This window comes from Calypte anna, chromosome 2, assembly GCF_003957555.1.
Source record: "Calypte anna isolate BGI_N300 chromosome 2, bCalAnn1_v1.p, whole genome shotgun sequence".
Classification (NCBI taxonomy): Eukaryota; Metazoa; Chordata; class Aves; order Apodiformes; family Trochilidae; genus Calypte; species Calypte anna.
This window is the reverse complement of record NC_044245.1, coordinates 79,778,063-79,793,657: the sequence shown is the minus strand read 5'-3', so window position 1 is coordinate 79,793,657 and position 15,595 is coordinate 79,778,063. Positions and strand designations below refer to the sequence as shown.

The 15,595-nt window shown below is 37.3% G+C and overlaps 1 protein-coding gene across 2 annotated transcripts in view; it reads right to left on the bottom strand.

Moving 5' to 3' along the window:
• The window catches only part of SEMA5A (semaphorin 5A), a 309,345-nt gene that overhangs the window by 55,382 nt on the left and 238,368 nt on the right, over positions 1 to 15,595 (bottom strand). For both annotated transcript variants that reach the window (XM_030445693.1, XM_030445694.1), the window contains exons 15-16: positions 14,712 to 14,855; positions 9,062 to 9,209 (exon numbers count right to left, since the gene is read on the bottom strand). In XM_030445693.1, coding sequence (XP_030301553.1) covers positions 9,062 to 9,209; positions 14,712 to 14,855 — 292 coding nt within the window. The remainder of the gene's footprint in view (positions 1 to 9,061; positions 9,210 to 14,711; positions 14,856 to 15,595) is intronic.

The following is a 15,595-nucleotide window of genomic DNA, read 5'->3' as shown; positions in this document are numbered from 1 at the left end:
AGAGTAATTGCCAGACACATTCTGGATTTCTGTTGGCCGATGTCATGCAAGGCTGTGAAAAACCTAGATAAGTCAGGCTATGATGAAAAAACGTGGATCTGTTAATTAACCCTCACGTTTTTCATAAAGCTTGTGTTGATTGGGATGGGGACAGAATAAATGAGCTGTGGGAAATGAAATTTTTTCTAGTAAGAGGTACAACCACAGCAGTATCTCATTACTAGAACAGGAAATGGACAGAGCCACAGTTTCTGAGCTCCCAAACTACAGGTTTGACATGTATACAATGTCTTCATGAGAACAAACACGTGAATGGCCATTTACAAAGAATCTTGGAATTAATAAACGTTGATCAACAGTTGGTTAAATATAAGCCACCAGTATGCCCAGGTGGCCAAGGCAGCCAACAGCACCCTGGCTTTTATCAGGAGTAGTTTGGCCAGCAGGACTATGGAAATTATTGTCCCTCTTTACACAGCCCTGGTGAGGCTGCAGCTTGAGTACTGTGCTCGGTTCTGGGCCCCGCAATAGAAAAAGGACATTGAGCTGCTGGAGCATGTCCAGAGATGGGCAATGAAGCCAGTGAAGGGTCTGGAAAGCTTATGAGGAGAGGCTGAGGGAACTGGAGTTGTTTAGTTTGGAGAATAGGAGGCTGTGGGGAGACCTTATCGCTCTCTACAGCTATCTGAAAGGAAGTTGTAGGGAGGTTGAGGTTGGTCTCTTGTCCCTAGCAACAAGTGTTAGGATGAGAAGACATGGACTCAAGTTGAGGCGGGGCAGTTTAGATTGGATATTATAAGAAATTTCTTCACTGAACGGGTTGTCAAACACTGGAAGAGGCTGTCCAGGAAAGTTCTTAAAAGATGTGTAGGGGTGGTGCTCAGCACTGAACTCGGTAGAGTTAGGTTAATGGTTGGACTTGATGGTCTCAAAGCTCTTTTTCAATCTGAACAAATCAGTGATTTCATGTGATTCCAGAGGGAATCATAAGTGTTTCATCATTTTGTGGCAGCTGAGGACCTGGTCACCTCCTCTTAATTTTAAATATAAGTAAATTTCTAGCAGAAATAGCATGTCAGCTATACCATTCTTTTTTCACTTTTCCATTTAATTGCACTCAGAGGGGTAAGGACTGCTGCCAACTAGCACAGCTAACAAATCAGTCTTGCACTCTTCAATGGTTACTGCAGTAGTGAAGCTGTAATGACAATGGTGCATACATATAACTTATTCAGGCCTCATCAAACCCTCAGTTTACAAAGGTCAAAGTGAAGAACACTGAAAAAACCCCCAAACTGCTTTCTGTTAACCATCAGGTCTACATGTGTGTACACTTTTTGGTATCAAATCTGTAAATACAATTACTATGGTTGCACTATAGCCTTTTAAATACAGGTAGCTAAACCTAAAAGGAGCAAAATAAGCTGTTGCAACCTGCTTCAACACTCAGTTACAAGAAGGAACATTGGAAATGTCATTCTAGATCAGATATGTTGTCCCTGATTACTGTTAAAGGACAGTGAAGAAATAAGTTGAATGCTCAAAGCGCAGCTCTCAATTTCTTAATATTCATAAAAACATTTAAAACTTTAAAATGCTATTTACAATGCTACCTAAAATGTAATTTTTTGTGTCCATTGTAATTCTAGTTCATCATGATATCCTGCATAGTTAGAGTTGTGGGGAACTTTTTTGATTCTTAAGATTTAAGACTCAACAATTTTTTGCAACAAGTTGCATCATTTAACAATGCCCTGGATAGAAATTAATTCCTTCTATTGGCTTAATATTTCCTTAAAATTGAGTATATTAGAATGCAGAGTGCACAGACATCCTGATGCTCCCTCTCTAAACCTATCACTAATTTATATATTAGCCCTTCAGACACTAGAACTCTGCCTACTCTAATTTACCAGAAGCCAAATCATTTTTCTTACTTTGGAGCATTTTCTGGAGCTTAGCTCACTTCTACTACTTGCCATATCCTTTAAGAACACTAAGCATTTTATTTAAGAGGTCTACCATGTTTCTGCGGTAATTTTCAATGCCACAACTAATGCACGCTTTCTTCCCATCTTGATTGGATTTGCACAATGACTTAAGGTTGTTACTGAACTGCTTACAGTAAAACTAAAGTTTTTGCATGCTCACAAAAACATAGCTTTTTAACAAAAGTAGATAAAATCGTAATGAGCTTTCATGATTCCAGTCATTGACCCAGTGGGGTCAGATGAATTCAGCTTCAAATTAAGGTAGGTTTTGAAGACACAAGTAGTAGTGGAGAAACAGCATCACTTGCAATATGTGTTAAAAAAAAAAAGTGTGATTTCAAGGAGCTTCAGTACAGACTGTTACAGTCATCCCTTCTGAGATGAGGTTATAGGAATTCCTACACTACCTTTTTTGACTCTACTGGAAATACCTTGATGAAATATTTACCTTGATGCTAAAACCGAGTATACATTTTTCACTGCTGCACAACTCGAATGGCTTGTGGCTAATATCTTAAACAATTTGTGCACCAGGGTCGTTCTTCTCTTTTGTTTCTCACTGTGCTTCAAAGAAAGAGCAGGAGTTTCTGTTAATTTTATATTAAGTTCATGACTTTGCACTTATGATACAACTCATTTTACTTCTATTACTTCCAGTCCTCAAAGACATCTAATGCTTCTTATATGACATGCAAATCAACCTTTATATTGATGATGCCCCACAAATTAGGTCACCAGCAAAAGTAGTATAAATTTGTCAGCCAAAATTACTAAAAAAACCGAATAAGTAAGATCTGTCTAAAGTCATTCCTTCAGGAAATCTAGAGTAACCTCCCATTAATCTGATGTTTTCCCTTCCAGGTTAAGCCACTATTTGTTCAGTGAGTTTTATCAATCTTTTAAATGTAGTAATTGCAAAGTAGAATAAGCTAGTGTATTACATTGATGATGACCCCTTTTAAACAATATATCAGAAATTTAATACCATATACTTAAATTTTGATTGTCAAAAACAGGTTACCTTTTTGACAAACAAAGCCAGAAAGGTATGAAATGGTCTATATTGTAAATATCTTAAGGGACTGCACTCCACTTTCCATTTACATGCGTATATTTTTTTACCCAAAAATTTTTCAGCTGTTTGAAAATCATAGACAGCCTGTCTCTACCTGCATATCTTTTTTCATTTCCTTGAATTCAGACATGACACTTCCTATCTTTTTTTTCTAAAACCAAGCCAAAAATGATAGATGCATTAAATAGAACTCTAATTTTTCTAGTAGTACTAATTTTTCTAGTACTCCAAGACAGAGATCGCTTTGCTCTTCCATCTTCCTTCCAAAATCCTGGTCTGTATAAATCTATTACATTTACCATTTATAAATTAGTACATTTCTATAGTATAGGAATTACTATAACTAAATATCACATTCTGAGATTTATACACATGCTTTCGGGAATCAAAAGGGATTATTTTGCATGTGCAAAATTGCCTACATAGTTTTTATCTTATTCATTACATTCTTTTTGCACTTGGGACTGCTTGCAGCTTAAGACAGGACAGGACAGCTTGGTATGCTGAGCCAGGACTCTGAGACAGTACAGAAAATACTAGACCACTGCCCAGTGTACTGTACTCCTGTGATTGCTAGATGGAGGACAGAAAGAAACTTCCTCCCAGAACAGATGTTAGAAACACTGTTAGATCTGTTAGGCTCATTGTTCTTTTTGTTGTGGGGTTTGGGGCTTTTTTGTGGGTTTTTTGGCATAAGTACCCCCAAATATATTTCATTTATTGCCACAAAATCACCCATTCCCTGAGTCTGTGGAAATCTCTGTATGATTTGGGTTTGGCTTGGGGTTTTCTTTTGTTTGTTTGTTTGTGGGTTGGTTGTTTTTGTTTTTAGAACTCTCCCTGTTTATATCAGTCCTGACTTCATGGAAATACTACATGTGTAAAAGAAAACTACACTACACATACTAAATACATAGTTTCATAACCAGTGGAACTAATGCAACCCGATTTCCTGTAAGTTTGTATTCCAAGATTTTTAAGTTTTTTCTTCTCTCATTTCCTGATCCCTTATCTCCTACCAGCTGGGCTTAGCAGTCATGCTGCTAAAGACTAAAAGCCATTCAGTGGCTAGCCACAGGCTATATGTGTGCTAGCACATGTATATGCATTGACCACTACCTAATGACACTTGCATCACATATAAGCAAGTACCATGTAAATAGTGCAATTTTTTTGTCCCTTCTGCTTGTGAGAAGATGTTTTCAGCACTCTTATTTTTCTTTAACTCAAAGAGGTCAAATGGAAACTTAAAAAAAGAACCATAAGAAAGCAAAATAATAATCTTCTTTAGTGATCCCTTTCCTCTAGACTAGAAATTTGGAGGCTGTTCTGTGAGAGGGCTAGTATTTTATCAGCAGACTCTGTTCTTCCTGATAGACAAAGTATTTCTGAAAATTTTGTATCTTCCAATTGCCTTAAAAAATTAATGAAAGAAAACATTTCTGACATTTTTTTCTGAGATTTTCTTCATCTTGTGTCATAAAAGAAATTTAGAATACAGATACTTTGTCTTCCCAAATTTTTGTGCTCAGCACACTTCCAGAGCACTGAAATAAATAATAATAAAAAAAGATGAAAGCAACACTAGCAACTATTTCTAAGAAACAAACAAAAATCCTCCTTTTATTTTATTCCACAGCAAAACCCAACATGTTTTGCTACGGTATATTTTACCAGTCTCCCATTACAAAAACTAAAATTAATGCATATGTTAGCATGACTGAAATGAGAACACAGACAAAAATACCTGAAGTGTGTCACTCAGCCTGAGCCTCCAAACAGATTTCTCATTCTAGCAGTAATTCTTAAAACAACCTTATTTTTTATTACTGGCCTGAGGCAAATTCAACTGAGATTATGCTTCTCAGGGGAAAAGAAGCATTTTCTGAAGCAAATGTATAACTTATCTGAGTATACTGTAAAATCTGAAGATATTCATCCTTTGGGCCATACTAGCACAGTCCACAGAATTCCACACCTCCTTTTCTAGAATATGATCCACTTAAGCTTTCTATTACCAGATTTTAGCTCCTCTTAAATTTGGCTGAGATGGTCCTAAATCTTATTACACAATTTCAAGCATTCTTTACTAACTTTGATTAACATAAAGACCTTGGCAGGTCCTTATGGCTAAAGATTTTGATTTTGAGCTTTCGATTTTTGATCTTTAAGAGTGTCTGTGGCCTAATTCTCCTACATCATAATGATTTATGGTTTTCTATATTCAGTGTAAATGCTTTTAGTACCAAGTCTCTGGCCATCTATTTTCATGTATTGAGTGCACTTCAGTGAGCTCTGTACCTTTAAAATAGCATTGTGGTTTTCTCCCACTGGGATATTTGTAAACATCAAATGCTTTATCATCATCATTGTTTGATAAGATGCTAAGTTTGCAATAATTGCAGGGAATTCTCAATTGAGTACTGATAGTAAATATTCAACTGTCTTGGTTGACTGCTGCTGTAAGACAGATAAAGCCAAGGAAATAGCTGATGAAAAACAGGCAAATACCAAAACATAGGCAGTAGCCACCTGCTGATAATAGAGACCAAGGCAAATACAATTAAACTAAAAGGAAGGAAAAATGCTCCATAAAAATTATGTGGTATAAATCGTTAGGTGGACACAGGTAGCAACCATTAATATGGCAAAAGATACAAAGGAAGAACAGCTACGGAGTTTTGTATTTGCTGTACTGCAGTCTTGCAGTCTGTCTGCTGATTGGAAAACAGAAGAGTTAGCCTGTCCCACAACATAAAATTTGGTCCTCTGATACTGCTGGCAAAAAACCCCAACTATAACACTTTCAATCTTAAGGCTTATAAAATCAGTCGTTGTTTTTATCCCTCAACCCCTTAATGAAAAATGTTTGTAAAGACAAAGAATCACCATCATTGTCCCCAAGATAGCATTTAGTTCTCCCTACACATCTCATGAATCAAAAATTCCTTTTAATTTCAAGATGAAAAGAAGCCTAACATAGTGATTATCTTCTTAAATAATATGCCATCTAGTCCTCTATCTACACATTTTTAATTTCCCATCATTTACACATCTTGACTTCACAGACCACAGAGTCAAAACTATACAGCTGTAGAAGACCTATGGCAACTCAGGTTCATGAACTCCATGTTCAAACATTGTGAAAGTTTCCTGGGTTTCATCCTCACTAGAGGTAAATAAGAAACCTGGATAGAATCCTTTTAGTTTAAAGCTATCATCTAATGACTGACTGAGAGAACTGTGCATTTTAAACGCCTGGATCTATTCTCTATGTCTGTAATTCACTTGAGGAAGGTCTGGCTCATAATCTCTTTTACTCCAGACCAGATATCTGGTACATAGGAAAAATTGCTACCACTTTCATTGTGACTTTTCCTGAGATCATTTAGCTTTCCAAGTGTTCTGATATACTCAGAATAGAAGGTTTTAACAGTAAATTAAATTCAGTAAATATTTTTCACTACCTAAGCACTACAATGAGATAAGATGGGAAATTAGTAGTAATAAGGCAGAATGATTTCTCCTTTATTCACTATGGTAAAAATTCATAATTCTATATCTTCTGAAAGATACATACCTACAGCAATAAGAATAAAAATTTATTGAAGCAGAAGAACCTCCACTAAATAAACAAGTTTTGATTTCACTGCTCTTCATTCATTAGGGTTTTATTAATTCAAATATTTCATCCATTCAGCAATAAAAATATTTTGGATTGCTCTTTCCTACATTAGTGAAACAAACTCTTCAAAGAAATAAAGAACCTTCTTCTTCAGGTAGACTTACTGATAAGGCCCAACTGTGATTGCAAAACTTTTGACTCAGGACAATTAACTTCCAGGTTCAATTTCACTGAAACGCACCCAGAGCACAGACTTCATGCCCAAGTCCCTGTCTTGCAAAAACACCAAGGTTTATAAAAGAACCTCTACCTTAATTGCTTTCCATTGGTGCCTAAGCATTAGCAAGACACTGAAGTCTTGCTGAAAGTACTGAAAGGTGAGTACTTTATTTTTTTTTTTTAAACCATCAACACACAAAAAATTTCAAATTAATTAAAAAAAACCTCAAAACATTTCCATAGCTGCCTGGTAACTGTTTTGTGACACAGCAGTCAATATGTGAAAACTGGTAATAAATCACAAACTCCAGTAATATTAATCTCAAAATCAGCTATAATTAGGAAAATTTTTTACACTAAAGGTTTTCCTACTTTCCTCAGAGACCTTACTGAGAAAATTAGAGCTATGCATTTTTCATTTCAGATTATGGGAAGATCATGTGCAAAACAACACACTTTCTTTCACAAACATTAGTATGGGATAAACAGGGGTGACTGCGAGAATACTTTCAGGCTGGGCTCTTTTATATGTCAGTCAGGAAGGCTTAACAATAGATCTAGATCATATGTCTGGGGGGGGAGGTTTGTTTTTTGATTTTTTTTTGATTTTTTTTTTTTTTTTAAATTTTTTTTTTTTTTTCTTTTTTCTGTGTACCATCAGGGGGAGACAAATATTTTGGAAAACTTAGTATAATTCTAAGTTATCAGGTTAATGATGAAGGTTCAACTGAAAGAACAAACCTGTTGGATGTTTTCAATCTATCGAAAATTAAATTCCATTACCAGGATAAATGTTAAAAAGAGACCAAATCCTGGGAAAATGCACAAAACTTTAAAATCAGAATAAGGTAATAAATGCTCCTGTGTCTACTATTTAAGTACTGCCAGTCTAACAAATAGACTACTCATGATGATGAACCTCAGAATTAGGCTTACTTTATGAAATGAAGGCATGTAAAAAATTGGTTTAATACATGAAAAAAACAACAACATTTTTCTTCTGCCTCTTTAATATTCTTTAATATTCTGGAATAAAATTGAGTACATATTTCTCAGTGTAGAACATTAGGCCTGGCCATTAAGCACAACATGGCTAAAACCAAAGTCTCATTCTTGATCACTGGAGAGGCTAACATGACCATCAGAATCTATCTTCTGCAGTTTTGACCACTTCAGATTTTTCACCCTAGGAAAAGTTTACATTTTCTATATAAAAGCCCCTTCAGTGACAATCCACCACTAGAATTTAAATCATCATGAAGCAGCACCCCAAAATTCATCTTATGGTATTCACTTACAGTTGCTAAAACTGTGTTTCAGCTTCTCATTCTCTGGTAATAATATTTTTTCCTCTGACCTTGACAGTGTTATCCATTCAGAAATACTCACACTGAGGTTATCTTTCCAGTGTACTGCAGTGAATGTACCACTATAGTCTCTCTGTGTCTTTGCTACATTTCTTTCTTTCACCCATATAACACCATGCATCATCTCATTTACTTTCAAGAAAGCAATGTCTCATTTTGATGTTCCCATCACACAAAACCTACCCCCTATATTTATTTAGATATAAGAAAAAATGCCTCTGCGATTTCCCACGTGTATCTCCTCATAAATTAGGTATCCATAAAGCACTTATATTCATTTAAAATCATTTCACCGTAGTTTCAGAGCCTGACAGATGTGAGGCTGCTGCCATGCTAAGATCACTATCATTATTCAAGCTTACTTCAGCCTTTTCTGGTGGTTCCACATATTCATTTATTGGCTCCTTAAGTATATAGAATTTACACATCTCTTCTTCTGCACTGGACCCATGACACTGGAGTCCTGGGCTCATAGCTAGAGTTCCTATGTATTCTGGCAACATAAATAAAGAACACCACAAACCTGCCAAAAACACATACATATTTGCATCAACCTTGCCTCAGAAAACTCACATTCAAGACGATATTGTGAAATACCTGGATTATATATATTTCTGACTGACAAACTGCATTAATTTCAGCACACACAATCAAGTCAGAGACGAAAATCTCTGGTGATTCGTGGTGGGGGTAGAGCACACAGACATACCTAGATGGCCTATGGACAGAGACATCCATAGGTGTCTATAGGTGTTTGCTGAAGGGAAAACTGAAAATTCCTTACCACACTGCAGCCAGGACAGTCAGGACCATTTTCACACGTCCTACGCCGTGCCTGGATCCCTCCTCCACACTGAGCAGTGCAGCGCTCCCATGGCCCCCAGCCTGTCCAAAACACGTGAGGGGGGCACAACAAGTGCTCATTGCAGTACCTGTGAGGAGAGGCAAACAAGGAGGCAAAAAATCTGTTTAGTACCATGACAAGATCTTCCCTGAAAAAGCCTCATTTGAATTGTTCAGATAGATGCTTGTACAGGGAAATATTTCATACAAGGGACCTCTCTGTGCATAAAGCATTGAACTAACAGCTGTCACACTGCACAAAGTCTTTAAACATTTGAGATTTTTTTTTTACGCCATAATTGTGTGGGTGAAACATTTGTTTGTTTTATTCAGAGACTATGTAATCCATATGATACAACCATGCTATTGTACTGCAGGCACCTAAGGAAGACTGACAATTACTTTATTGAAAACAATTGTGGCCACATATCTGGGGCAGAAAAGAGTCAACCAAATGGAAGGCAACCATTTAAGCAGGCAATCTTTTATCCATCTCCAGTTAAGCTTTGATTAGGATCCATCTCCCTCCTCTTCAGACAGCTCAACTTGCTTTTTTGTTTTCCACAATGTCTCTGCTTTCATGGGCACTATAAAATGTAAAACATTGATTCTAGGTGGAAAGAACTGTACTGTTTTCATAATGTTATTACTCTATCTTTTAAAGGGTGTTTTTAGCTATTAAAATCTTTGAAGGATTTCTTAGGGGCTGCAAAGTCATTCAGGAAAACTACTAGGTTATTGAGGGAAGCAGAAATATTTGACTTCTGAGCTGTCACTATTCTAACAGCACATTCAGATATATGAAAAGGTCTCAACTGCCAGTGAGTTTTTTCATTTTTTGTAAAAAACTAAGGTTCCTGATTTTTTGAGACTGCCATCCAATAATTCTGGCATACGATGCTTAGTAAGAACCCTCTACACAGGTCCAAAGCATGTGGGGCATAAGCAATTGTCTCTGGGGCTCTTAAAAGTGCCAAACAGTTATTAAAGATAAAGCAAAGCCATGACAGATATTTAGAAAACAGATGACCCTGAAGGAGTGCTCTAATATTTTATGGATGATGCTGAGTGGCTTGTTTGGGCCACTACTGACTGTCCTGAATAAATAAGTAAATCTGTTACATTTCTTCATTTTTCACACCAGCCATCCAAAATCCACTGTCTTTTTGCCAAGTTTCCAAGTTCTACTAAGTTTCCATTACTTTGCACTCTTCTGCAATGAAAACTGAGTCTTAACACTCTAATCCATTTTCTACAAAAAGATAGATGACAGTATAAACTGTTGGCATTGTCAAGAAGAATAACTATAGCCATTTTTTATTTTTTTTTCAAGAAGCTCTAGTTCTTCATTACTGAGGATTCTTCATATCCAGAATTCCAAGAGAAAAAATTGTTGGGCTTTCTATTTTATATGAAACAGTAGCTTTGGCACATAAGCTAGAGCCTATGATTCAGAATATGTCCCTAGGTCTCAGCAATTCAACCACAATTTAAAGGTTTTGGAGTGGGGTAAATAGGGGAGTGACATTTAATTTTGTGTTTCTCTATAGTTAAGGAAACAAACTATTCACTGCCAGTAATGACCCCTGTCTGTATTTACCAGTAAATTGTGGGAAAAGAAAAACAACGAAAAAACCCAGCAAATAATCAATATTTATGAACCTGTCATCTCAAAATTCTTCAGTGTGTGATTTGGGCAAATGTTTTTCAACAATAGCTTATACATAAAATACTTTTTTTCCTACCTCCATGGTGAACATTTGCAATTCATGGTTCCCCTTATGCTATCACCAAAGGTGCACAGGAGTGTTCTGTGGCTGGATGTTCTCCACCCAACACTCCCTCAAGCTGCACATACTGTCACATGCTGTCATTCATGGGAATGTTCATGACAGTTTGTCTCTGTGATCATTTGTTGAGAACATACACCAAATGAAATATCCTTGTTGCATCACCATTTATTTAGGCAAATGAGAACATGTTTTGTAGAACTGCATTAGTTCTTACTGGAGATATGATAAGTTAATTTGGGATACACACATAGGATAAAGAAAGTCTGCCATGAAGTTGACAGTTACCAAAATTCAGCCACATCTAAACCTGGACACTCAGGCAACAGTTCATGGAAAGAAACAGCCCTTTTAAGAACATGATTTATGTCACCTTAAAACAAATGTCTAATGTAGGTCATAAAAACACAGATCTCAATATACTGATTTCTCTCTATTAACTATAAAGAATGTGTGGGAGACAGACATCTAAGCTTACATTTACAGCCCGTGGTAATTTTACCAATAAAGTTACGGAGATCAGAATGATTAATTTGACCAATTTTAGGAATATACTATAGAAGGAGACAAATCACTCTGTTCTCCACAGGCTGTATTGACTAGATTTCTATAAACAATAGTGAAACCTGACTCACACACAAGCACTCACATTCATAGACACCTGAAGTTAGGTGTGACAAATGTCACTTAATGAGACTCATGCCACTGAATAATGCCTTTTATAGTGTCAATGTGCCCTATCACCTGCTCTCTCACTTAGTGGAAGACAAAAGCAGCCTAACAACTGACACAGTAAGCACTTGAAAGGATGCACTTGAACCCACAAGATGACACTGAAAAAAAGGCCTAAAGTATCTATGCAAGGTATTTCCTTTTAGGAAATTATTTTTTTAAGTCAACAACAGAAATTAACGTCATTTTTTCCTTTTTTTTTTAAACTTTCTTTTTGTTAGGAAAAGGAAAAACCCAAAACAATGCAGCATACAAGTAGAATCTTATTTTGATTTCAGCCAGCCAGTCTCTGAAAATATCAGGTATGTTTTCACAGCTAGAGACAACCCTGCAATTGATCTTTGAGAGCTGTGCTACAGCATGGGGCTTTGAGCCAAGTTTCATTACATTTCTTCTTGGATGCATTTCAAGTCACTCAGCAATCCTTCTTCCCTTTTGCTCTTTCTTCCCCTCTTAATTTTGTTCTCAGGACCCACAGGGCTAGCATTTTACAGTAATTCAACATAACATATAATGCAAGTAACTTGAATCTGTGAAACCACTGCCCTCTCCCTTAATCTGACTGCCATCAGGTCAGAAGGGAGAACAGCCTAGAGACATGTGGGGTTTGTACAGTGACCCTTCCAATTTGCCCTTGCAGGGAATCCAAGTTCAAATGCCCTAATACAGGAATTGTCATATTTGGGGAAGGGGGAACATCCTCGGTCCAGTTGTATCCACAACCACTAGCTCCTACAGTAATTTTTAAATTTTTACTCAAAGCAGTTCTGGTGCAACTGGAATTACTATTCTTGTTCCTATGAAAATTTCAGCTTTTAGTAAAACGCAATTTCAGTGCTGCCACGCACCACTTAGTACCACATGCAACTGCGTGAGAGCTACAAATGTCTCTTTTTATTCCACAAGGAGGTGCTATTTATTTTAAACACAGTTCTTAATTTTGAACTTGATTATGCTAGCATGTATTTAGGAAAAACAAACTAACCTTCATCTGCTTTATTTGGTGGGTACTGGTGATTACTAGCTGGTGACTTACTGGGAAGCTCAGGCTACACTGAGGTTGATGGGAATTTTAGATTCCCTTAATTGAAGGCAGACACAGAATGCACACACATGCCTTACTGGACAGAGATTGCTGAATCAACAGAAATTCCCACCCAGGAGACTATGGAAGGAGCTGAGGGCCAGGGGCTCCTGTGGAAGAAGAGAAGGGAGCAAAGAAAGCGAGGAGGATGGGAGCATACACGTCCTGGCAGACAGGACGGCCATGGGAGCACAGGTGAGCCCAAAATCCTTGGTGATCCATCTGCTCTGCTGAAGGGGACCAGGACTGTTCACACTGCTCAGAAAGAAGCAGTGCTACAAAGAGCAGGCACTTGACTTTCAGCAGTTTTTTCTCCTCATAGAAGCAATCCCAAATGTTCTAAATATCAGCTGAGGATTGTGTACCAAAGAAAGGGGACAATTTGTACTGCTTCTCATGTCCTTTTACACCCATTAATTTTCAGGGCTTTTAAAGATTTAATCCTCATCTGTAGCCAATTTATTTTTTTCAACTCCTGATTTGCCAGCCTTTTTTTTTTTTTTTTTTTTCTATATAATAAAAGATAACTACACTCACTAAAAGCAATGGATTCTCATTCTAATGTCCCTCATTTCTGCAAAGACAGGAGGGAGACCAGTAGACTTAAAGAGCCCACATCCACAGTATTTTCCACAGAAAGCAAAGGACAAACATTTTGACTCAATGAAAAAGTCAAGACAGTATCCTGCAGACTCTATAAACTCAGAGTTTTCCAGGGTCTTTTGTGAAGGGTCCTCCTAGAGAAAAATTAAAAACAAAAAAAATTAAGGCCCCTAAGGAATTCAACAGGATATCTTCCATCTGTAATATTAACTACAAAATTAAGATTCTATCTGACTAGCAAATTTTGTTAAAATACTATTTTTACTCCCTCCCCATATTCTGTCTCAACATGTATCAGCTGCACTTTTGACCTGTTTCTACAAGGCAAATTTCTTTGTAATACGAGTCTTTGCTGCTCTCTCTGAACTCCTTTCTACCCTGCTAAAGGTGTCCCTGTAGCAGCAGACCATACAACAGCTTAACCTATCTGCAACACTTTAAATAAGTAAATATTGCCATTGCTGTCAAGGGAATGACCAGAAAGCACAGAGCTGCCTGATATTTTCACGAGGTACTTCATTTCATGAGGTAAAACAAACATACCCTAGACAAACATTTTGCTCTTAACACATGAACAAATACTCTCAAATTGAATATGGGTTCACATCTGTGGGTGAATTTCCCTCAGATATACACTTTATGCTGGGACAAAGTTATGTAACAGCAGGCATAGGTGGTGATGACTTTTTGGTTGGGCAGCCTATTTTTAGAAAGCAATTTACAAAATAAAAAAAACATTCTCCTCTGCTAAATGTTCATGCCTCTGAAACAGCAAGATCTGTTCATGTGTTCTGTGATACTGGTGAAATCAAAATCAGAACTGACTTGATATGCTCAGGAGTTAAGGTATACACAAACAACAAAAAAACAACAACACTGAAACATTATCAAAAGATATTTGAGTTCAAGGTTTATTACATTTATTGAATACAAAACAAAGCCCTTGAAACTTAATTCATTTAAGACAGAAAAAAATGAACTCACACAGCATCAGGAACACAGTGCTGTGACCTTACTATATTTTGCTCTGAATCCCAGGTCTTCAGGCTGGGCAAGTTACAATTCAAACACACTGTAATCAATTTTCAAGGAGAATCAATTTTCAGGGTCTCAAGGGACAGCAGTACATAGGTTCAGCACAATTCTCTGGCACTACCAGGAGCTTTCAGTTGGCTCTGGAGAGATGCAGCCAAATGAAAGATGAAAGAACAGCTGCAGCCCCACAGCCTTGCTAATGGGAACACTGCTACCTTGCAGCAGCGGAGTTAAAGAGGGAAAGGAAAGGGGAGAGAAAAACAAGGCAGGTAAAGGAGAAAATGTCCCATGGAATACAGCCGAGCAGAAATGAAATTAAAACAGACAGTAGAACAAAGATAACTCACCTCTCCTCACGATTCTGCCCCACACAGACACGACCTCCATGCCGAGGGGTTGGATTGCTGCAGGAACGCTGACGAACTTGAAAGCCTATCCCACAGGTGGTACTACAAGGTGACCAAGAAGTCCATGGTGTCCAGCCTCCATTTCTGGTAGAATAAAAAGCTCAGGCTCTGTCATCTGTTATACATAGCGAATGGCTGATTAGGTGTGACTGTCAGCAGAATCTGGCCTGCTAATATTTCTGCAGAAGTCATTAACATTGCATCCATTTCCATTTCTTAAAGAACTAATTATGAAAATAAAGGTGCTCTGATCCTTCCAAATTCCATGTTTTACAAGCAGCAACTGCTAAAATGACCCCATTATACAAAGAGTAAAGTACAAAGATATGAAGCTATTTATTTGCTTTCAGTCACTTATTCTGGATGAACTTCATCTGCAAACTTCTTAAGACCACTTCTAGTTACATATTGTTCCAATTACTTTTTTCTTTTTTCTTTTATCTTTTTTTTTTTTTTCAGAGAAATTAAAAAGTTAATTTTTGCTACCTCTTCTGAAAGGAAAGTGATTAAAGCCCAGATAAAAAGGAGTAGGAGGGGGCAGTTTATCACTCTCTACAACTACCTGTAAAGAGGTTGTAGCAAGGTGGGGGTTGGTGTCTTCTCCCAAGAGATAGGACAAGAGAAAATGGCCTCAGGTTTTTCCAGGGGAATTTTGGATGGATTATTAGGGAAAATTTCTGCACCAAAAGAGTTGTCAGGCACTGGAACAGGCTGCCCAGGGAAGTAGCTGAGTCACCATCCCTGGAGGAATTAAAAAGACTTGTAGAGATGGTGCCTGGGGATATGGTTTAGTGGTGGACTTGGTAGTGCTAGGTTTATGGTTG